This window comes from Hibiscus syriacus, unplaced genomic scaffold (genome assembly GCF_006381635.1).
Source record: "Hibiscus syriacus cultivar Baekdansim isolate YM2019G1 unplaced genomic scaffold, ASM638163v2 tig00110610_pilon, whole genome shotgun sequence".
Classification (NCBI taxonomy): Eukaryota; Viridiplantae; Streptophyta; class Magnoliopsida; order Malvales; family Malvaceae; genus Hibiscus; species Hibiscus syriacus.
The window spans coordinates 4,715,393-4,724,822 of NW_024062800.1; the positions used below are offsets into that span (position 1 = coordinate 4,715,393).

General features: G+C 35.8%; 1 protein-coding gene and 1 non-coding gene across 2 annotated transcripts; one reads left to right on the forward strand and one right to left on the reverse strand.

Annotated features, from left to right (window-relative positions):
* The first annotated feature begins 1,365 nt into the window (after positions 1 to 1,365).
* TRNAK-CUU lies at positions 1,366 to 1,438 on the forward strand. Its single transcript has one exon. It is a non-coding gene; the product is annotated as a tRNA-Lys (tRNA).
* A 4,468-nt stretch (positions 1,439 to 5,906) lies between these two features.
* Positions 5,907 to 9,011, reverse strand: LOC120135723 (UDP-glucuronic acid decarboxylase 1-like). Its single transcript, XM_039151941.1, has 7 exons — positions 8,162 to 9,011; positions 7,668 to 7,815; positions 7,484 to 7,563; positions 6,710 to 6,793; positions 6,537 to 6,611; positions 6,252 to 6,344; positions 5,907 to 6,157 (listed from the first exon to the last, which is right to left on the reverse strand). Exons 1-7 carry the CDS (start codon positions 8,783 to 8,785, stop codon positions 5,951 to 5,953), a joined length of 1,311 nt encoding a protein of 436 aa, XP_039007872.1. The 5' UTR covers positions 8,786 to 9,011; the 3' UTR covers positions 5,907 to 5,950.
* Between the last annotated feature and the right edge of the window lie 419 nt (positions 9,012 to 9,430).

Genomic DNA, 9,430 nt, shown 5'->3' on the forward strand with positions numbered 1-9,430 from the left:
ATTCAACATTGTATCCAACACAAATAAGCCCACATTCATATATCCTTTCCCAACATAACCCCTATTGCAAAAAGAACAAGTTTGTCAACTTTGAATACTAGTTTAATACTCGCCTTATTAAGCAACACCATTTATCATATTTCTATATAAGGTTGGAATGTAAAGAATATTATTTAAAGCGAGAGTTTTACCAGAGGTTAGTTTAAGCAAAATTTTCTCTTATCGAGTACTTCTGAGCTGCTTGAGTTACCCATGAAGACTTGTTCACCATTGGCCATGTTCTCAAACTTAGTGAACATTTCTCGGTTGGCGCAAAAGTGTTTGAAGGCACCTATGTGCACGACCCATTCGATAATGTTCTCCATCATGTTTACTTTAGAAATCATCACAGCTATAACTTCTTTAATTTTCTTAATAATGTTGGCTTGTGGTTTGTTCTGTTAGAACCGTCGGTGTACCCCATGGCAAAACGGAAACTAAACTCGACGGTCTCACCAGCGATCCATGTATGGAAAACTGAAATCGGAAGGAAAGAATACGAATACTTACAATAGGTTACTTGAAAAACAACAAATCCAGCAGCGACTAATGGTGATCACGAACGATTCAAATCATAAGCCTCCACGAAAACACGTCTCGACCTCTACTTAGTTCACCCGATTGAGAGCAAAATTTACTTTTCCCAAAAACAGTTTTGAGAAAAACGGCTGAAGAAAAAGTGGCTGTTAGACCTTACCCCATTTTAAATATATCAGTTACCCTAACATATTAGGGATTTTAAGTTATTTCAAATTAATTAAAAAATATTATTTAATTAATTCAATCCATTAAAGACTTATAATCTGAATTAGAATATTTAACGTTTATTTAAACTCTTATTTAATTATTTCGAATTAAATATCGATTAAAAGAGTTGTAATCAAAATTACATTCTTTTAATGGTTACTTACTATATTCAAGATAATTAAAATCATATGTATATCAAATATACATATATTAACTCTAGATATATTTTAATAACATACAACAAATTGTACATCTTTGGTCATTTCAATCCTAGGGCGTGACCCTGTAGGTTCTTGTAAGGTTAGTAGTAATTATTAGAACAATTCTAATATTACATACAATGAATGACATCTAGCAATATATCAATGTCACCTAAGTTACAAGAAATTATGATTCAACATATCATCTTCGTGATTAACTCTTTTATGTATTACATCCTTTTTTGTCCTTTATATCTAGAATAGACACAAGTCTTGGAATAGTCACACTTGTATAACTCATATATTGTTTCTTGATATCTAGAGTAGACTACAATTAATGAATAATTTGTGATATCTCATATCAACTTATTCAAGAATTGCTCATCCAGCTCAGTTGGTAGAGTGCAAGGCTCTTAACCTTGTGGTCGTGGGATCGAGTCCCACGGTGGGCAATTCATAATTCTGACTGCCGGAGGTCTCCCACAGAAGCTGCTCTCAACCTGGCGTTGGGGGCAGCCTACTATCCTACCTCCCCCTTACCCCATTACACATGGGAATAGGGTCAACTAATTTTCATATCAACTTATTCGAGCATGACCATGCCTTTCTAGTATCACTCGATCAAGTGGTTTGTGATATATTTCCTATTATGTAGGAAGGACAATGCTCATGGTGGGTCAATCCAATATATTGTTCTCTAATAATATAATCATGTATCAATTCTGACATCTCTATGTCAATAGGGTCAGCTAATTTTCATATCAACTTATTCAAGCATGACCATGCCTTTCTAGTATCACTCGATCAAGTGGTTTGTGATATATTTCCTATTATGTAGGAAGGACAATGCTCATGGTGGGTCAATCCAGTATATTGTTCTCTAACAATATAATCATGTATCAATTCTGACATCTCTATGTTAATGACAACTCGATGTCATCAATCAATAAAATGTTAGTTTTAAGCGTATTATTATTGTCCATGCCCATAAAAATACTTGACTATGGATCTCTTAATAATAATAATAATGCTATTATATGGACTTTGTTATCTTTCAATTTATGTCAAACACAAACATATAACTGAAAATAATAGTGGCAATGCCTTTATTCAATAAAATCGGTATGTATTATTACGATCATCATATGATTGGTCTTTGGACATACTCTAACATGTTCTTGTTCTGGAAATATGAGCGTTACTAACATTGGTAGGCTTTGTGAGTGGCTTGTCTACACACATAGCAATTGAATATGCCTTTGGGCTTTCCTTATGCCTTCTCTTTTCCTAGCCTCTTAAAATTGTTCGCCTTTTGTGGGTTGGACTTCATTATTGGATTGATATGATTTTTTAATTTATTATTTTGAGCACCTGAGATATTACAAGATTCCACAAGATTAACATTAAAAGAAAAATGATTTGAAGAGTTTGAGACCTTATCTTACAACTAATTGGCTTATTCAATCTTTATGTGCCTAATTAATTTTTCTAAGGGAATGACTCTTCTTGTGTTTTAGTTGATTATGGTATTCGGTCCATGATTTTGGTAGCTTTTTATTGGGGACGTTGGCTTGAAAAATATCACATATTTGCATATTTTTTGCAAGGATATCAGGTACCAACTTCTCGTAGTCATGGACTTGATCCATGATGGGATTGTCATCCGTCGCCTGGAACTTGAGAAATTATACATCAACGTACTTCTTCATACCTGTATTGTTAGCCCCATACTTCTTTTCGAGAGTGTCCCAGATAACTTTGGCTTTTTTCTTTCTAAGACATGTCAAATAATTTATTAGACATGTCACTTAGAAGATGTCCTCTAACCCTCTTGTTGTCATTCTCGAACTTTTCTGAGGGGACCACAACGGTGGTGGATTTAGTAACGGCAGATGTGGAATCAACAATGTCCGAAGTGGCTGGTGGGGGTTGATATTTGAGCAGCACGCATTCAAGGTCGAGTTGTTCAAAGAATATTAAAATTCTTTATGACCACCTTCGGTAGTTGCTTCGATCAAGAGCTTCAAGCTTGGAGAGATCATAAATGAGTTTGCTAACATTCAATATTTTTGTTGTATTAAATTTGCTTCTTAATTATTGGAAATATTACTCCAAAACTAAGGTGTTAGTACTGACTAGATAATAAAATAAAATAATAGAAAATAATTATTTGTAAATTGTGTTGTGGTGAACCACTGCTCAGAAGCAAACTCACCCTGATTGTAGTAATCACTGCACTGCACAATGCCCTCGAGGATAACACAATCTCTCTAGAAAACGTACACCCTAGAGTGCACAAAATAGTGGTATTGCTCTTCCTTTCGAAACAAAGAAATAATAGAGAAAACCTTTGAAAGATTATAGGGGAAAACGCAGCTTACAACAAAAGAAAAATGAAATTAACGCAAATTACAATTGCTACAATCTCGACCAAAAAGTTGCTTCAAATAAGGGTAAAAAATATCTAAAATGAGATTAGATGAGAGAAGCACTAGCAGTAAACCTAACCTCACAAATGGTGTAATTTCGTTCATTTAAAAATGAAATTAATCACTAAAATAACGTGATTAAAATCAAACTTTGTGCCACCAAAAATCAAGTTGTAATATACAACTAATTAGTCATAACTTACAACCATTACAGCTAATTGACCGAGATGCATTGTTAATAGTTAGTCTAACCTTTTTGACATCACTTGACTACGTGAGATCATTTTAACTGGCCCTCCCCTCATCTCTTCTTCGTCAACTCGCCAGGTTTCTTCTTTCTCCAAGTCCATCTTTCCCAAATCCTTAAACTTCCATCCTCTTTTGTTTATCCCCTCCAACCAGTGGCCATCGAAACGACGCCCCTATCCCACATTGTCCAAACGATGAGAATCTTTCTTCTTCTTTCTTTGATTTAGTTTTCTTTGTTTTGGATCGAGTTGCTAGACTAGTTTGTAATAGAAGCATGTATGTTGAACTTTTTTCAATGATTTGAGTATTGGCTATCAGACTAAATATCATACTCCACCCTAAACTTGTAGTTGTACAGTAACAAGACTCTCTACATTCCCACAAGAACATTTTATCCAGCCACGTTTTCTAAATGCACAAAACACATCTCGAGAAGCTCGAAATCTTCCAAAATAACAAGGAAGCCATCTCTGGGTTCACCATCATTTTAGAGGTTAAGAAACCAGAAATAGTCCACGTCTGGTAAAGTCGAGATTGCTTTCCTATAGACTTCCCACTTCGGGTATCCTAATATTCAGGCCAATGGTCTCTTGAAATCCTCTTCTCTACCAAAGCAATTGCCTTGTGGGCTAGCTTTAACCTGCCCATCTTGATGCATGCCAAAGTGAACTGAAAGAGTAATATATAATCACTTTGAAATAAGTCGAGGTATTCAAACAAACATCACAGAACAAAGTTGGTTATTTAGAACTCAAAAGAGGTCGTTCTCAGTTCTCACTCGCCTTTCTCCTGCTTTGAATGTCGGCTTATTTACAAGTCCACGATCGTATCGATAGAGACCTTTACCTCATTCCCCCCCCCCCCTTAAAGTCTCCGGCTATTGCGACCTTACCTCGATGTCCATCTTTCTGGTTTAGTTCAACGACGAGCTCTTTAGATGTTCAGTCTATTCTGAAGGATATAACGTTGCATGTCATCATCATGGGAACCTCATTATTGTTTGGGATCCTCGGGTCCGACAGATGCCCGTCTGCAAGCTTAGAGCTTTTCCACCAATGAATTCATTATCATACTCTAATTAGAATAAATTAGTTTTGGATTGAACTCTGCTCAAGGGTATTCGAAACTACAAAAACAAAAAAAATCAACTTTACATGCCAGAGAAGTGTAGGCCAAGATCCACTATTATGATATGACCAAGGGTTGTACGTAAGTGATTGCTCTCTGGTGCTTTTTGATGTTTTTGTTTTCTACTGAGATAATGTATGATAAAGACACTGGTAGTGGTTGGTCAAGAGGCTTTGGGTTTGTTCATTTTGGTAATTGAAATGAAGCCACATATCCGAGAGATGCTATGGATAGAAAGGTATGCAGACTGTATATTTTGATCCTTATGTACTTGAGAAAGAGAGAAAAGATACAACTTTCAAGGATTTCTCATCAACCGACCTTGATAATCTTTCAAAACCTAATACACAATCAGAAAGAAAAGTAGAAAGAAGGTAAGAAAGAAAAAAAATATATGGAATCTGCAACAAAGAGCTTGGTGTTGGGACATGGGAGGGGTGAAAGATGAAGACGGTGAGAGTGAGCAATAGAATCGCAAGATTAGGAGAAAATAGGTTATTAATTGTTGTTGAATATCTTCTGACAATCAACTTAATAAAACTCTTCATTTCTCCATCAAACAGCTGGAACTCGTGTTTGTATTTGGGGAGGGGAAAATGGTGAAATTTAAGCACAGGTCAACATGGAGTCTAACAACCTCTCCAACGTGGCAATCAATGGTCCAGGTAAGCGATTAACGGGCTGATAAGCTTTTCGCCACCCACAGTCAATGGTCCAGGTAAGCGATTAACAGGCCGGTAAGCTTTTCGCCACCCACATTAAATGCAGTTAACGTTGAGTGGTCAATTTGTTACAAATCGATAATTTTAGTAATCAATCTACTACTTTTGAAACTTTAGTAGAAAAATAAAAACTTAAACATTAATGATCATTTGTGAAGTTTATCCAACAAAACAAATAATTTGATAGAAAAAAAGAAAACTTTTAACTATAATGTAGATGTGAACAATGGGAGCTGATTATCATTGAAGGAAAGAACAACAAATCTTCCTATTATATAGATGTGAACAATGGGAGCTGTCATACAACGAAAGAACAACAAATCTTCCTATAGAGGGGCTGAAACTGATTATTTTTCCATATAGATAACAATAATAATAATAAAATGAATTGGCAAAACACAGCTTTCGTTCACACTATACATGTCTCGTTTTTCATTTAAGCTCCTTTTCCCTCATCTTCGTTCAAAACGCGATTTCGGAAATCGTTCACCATAAGGGGCAGCCCCTCTCTCAGGGGGATTTTTGGCTCCCAGTTCAGCAGCTCCTTTGCTTTGCTGATATCCGGTTTCCTCATATGTGGATCATCTGCTGTATTTGGTTTATATTCTATTGTTGCACTTGGATCAATTGTGTCTTTCACAACCTGAAAGCTCAGGAGGAAAATGATTTCAGGACTCCATGAATTCTAACAGATTCAATTGGTTAACAAAAAGCAAATTGGATACGCATGGACAAACCTCAGCCAATTCAAGCATAGTGAACTCTCCTGGGTTGCCCAGATTAAAAGGCCCTATGTGCTCACCTTCCATTAAAGCAACAAGTCCATCCACCTGTAATTCATGAGTACGAAATCCTCTTCAACTGTATTACACTTATTAAATTCATAATTGTCTCACTTCTAAGTTCTAACCACTCCATTAAATCAAATTATACAAGTTTTTACTTTCCTCGCTCTAAAATACGAGTCACCAAGAAAAAGCAGCATATCAAGAGAAGTTATGACAATAAATAAGTAGACATACCAAATCAGAAACATATTGGAAGCTACGTGTTTGTTTCCCATCACCATAAACAGTCATCGGTTGCTTACGAATGGCCTGTGATATAAAGCCACAGTTGTTAAAAAGTGTTATATGAAATTTCTAACTGAATTCTACACGTGAATGCCAGAAAAGATCCATAGGATCAACTCAACCTGAGCAACGAAATTGCTAACGACACGTCCATCATCCAAGCACATGCGAGGACCATAAGTGTTGAAAATACGAGCAATTCGCACCTGCAAACAGAAAGCGTCATCGTTTGATCATCACATGTAGTCATGTACATCTCTCTTGTAACGTAGAATTTTCTAATCTCCCTTTCAAATACATTGTTAATAATATTCACATTAAAACTTGTTAATAATATTCACATTAAAACTTGTAGTCCACATCATGGCTAAGCTAATACTTAAGGTTTAGGATAAATTCACATGATCGGTTCAAAGTTTCAACTGGCTAAATTCACATTTTGAACGCAATAACAAAGATTCATCTAGCAAATTACTAAAATAGATTTGTATATAAGACTACATATTTTTTATAAACTTACTTGTAGCACATCACTCCGAAAGAAATCTAAATTCAGGTCCTACCTTTTCTCTAGCTGACTCATTTGTGGAAAACAGAAAACTTCATTTATTACAAATTCTACTATTATCCATGTCATACTACATTACCTGTCATCAAGAGTCACTTTGTCTGCCTACTTTTTTATGGATCTATAAACCAATTAACCCATCACAAGTTCTTTCGCACTCATCAAATATCAAAGGAAACAGTACTCCAAGTAATAACACTAGATCATGCTAGAGATTGGAAGTACGCAAAATTATAACAGGACAGTCAATGCAACGGGATAACTTTAAGGCAAATATTGTCATAAATATTACAACATTGTTCAAGTAAATAAACAAAAAAGGAAATACCTCAACACCAGCACCTCGATGATAATCCATGGTTAAGGTTTCAGCAGTCCTTTTTCCTTCATCGTAGCAACTCCTCTCCCCTAATCACATTAATAATAATAATAAAAAACTTACGCATCACAAAAACAAAGAAGACTCATCAACCGGAACAAAATGTCATTGCATTGTTGAATAAGCTCCTTACCAATTGGATTCACATTTCCCCAATAGGTTTCTTTCTGAGGGTGCTGAAGGGGATCACCATAAACCTCACTTGTGCTCGTAAGCAAGAACCTTGCCCCAACTCTCTTTGCAAGCCCCAACATATTAAGAGTACCCATCACATTTGTCTTGTAACCTCACAATGTTAAGGATCTCAAATAAACATAATACTATATATATACATGGGGCAGGATCCACTTACACAATATGAAACATTTTAATTTTTAGGATTGACAACCATGTGAAGATAGACAAGTGATATTAACGGTATTAAATGAGAAGTTATTCACTAGAAAAAAATAAACAATGAGATAATTTTAAAAGCGTGTATAAAACTTAAAAGTTTTCCATCATATAAGTAGGTTCTAACTCTATTATATATATGTATAAACCTCAAATAGTATCAATAAACATAGAAAGTTGAAGAAAAATACCAAATATTAAGCAAAATTTACATTAAATTTTAGAAAAGGATATGATGGTCTTGACCGGATTATATTTATAATGAACAGGAGAAGCAGGGCAAGCTAAATGATAGATCTGATCCACTTCCAAGAGAATCGGTTCGACGACGTCGTGTCTGATGAGTTCGAACGTGGGGTTCCCGAAAAGATGAACAACGTTTTCTTTCCTCCCAGTGAAGAAATTATCGATAACAATCACTTCATCACCTCTTCCAATTAGCTTATCAACGAGATGGCTCCCAACGAAGCCAGCCCCACCGGTGACTACAATCCTTATCCTCCGCCGGCCGATCCCTACGGGGACCCGACCCACCTTGCCATGAACCGGCCTGGTGGAAACTGAAAAGTCCTGGGTGTGGGTTACGACGTCGTCTTTGGAGAAAGATCTGGGGATGGAAGGGTGGGTCTCAGATGGGCCTAAACGAGAGAGTGTTGGCTGGAGGATGAAGAAAGTGGAGCCGATTAAAATGCCGATGAAGATGAACAAAAGCCGTTGCTCCTTTAAGAGATAGTTAATGGATCTGGGGAGAGATCTGGGATACTTCAAGGGTTTGGGTGAGTAAGGAGGTGTTTGAGGTATTAACATCTCCTCATCTCGCCTGTGGTTCACGCTTGATTGCTTGTGCAACTGTTTCATGCCTTCTAATTTCTGGGGTTATTTTTTCTCTTCTTTTCTGTGTGGGAATTCGAAAGAATGAAGGATTTTCTTTTCCTCCTTCTCAGCTAGGGAGATTTTGTTGGTGTTTTCATGGGTTGAATAACTGGAGCTAAAGTTCAAATGGGAAAACCTGAAACATGTTTCAATTCATTGTTTTCTAGCCAAAAATAAGTGAAAAAAAGAGCTTGAGATTGAAAACAAAGAGGGAGATGAGATGAGATGATGGTTATTATTATAATTATTTTCGAAGTATTTATTAATGAATAATGATTCAGAAATGGAGTAATTTTGAAGATAAATTGGCTCAGTAATCTACTGTGTACGAAGATAAAATAGGCTCCGTGCTCTCCATTCTCTGTCTTATTTTTTACGGCTGTGATTGTGTCTTCCTCCTTATTCCATGACAAGTTATTATCATTATGTGTTTAGATATCACCATGCAACTGATTTTAAATAATTATATAATATCACACGAATCAAATCATCTCAGTGATTGAAAGAATCATTGTTGTTCTTAAATGTTACAAATTCATGCACGAACAATTATAAGGGTGATTGAATGTTCATTATCAAATGATTGAGAGTACTTAGAACAAATACTCTTTTATAATTACATTAGCTTAA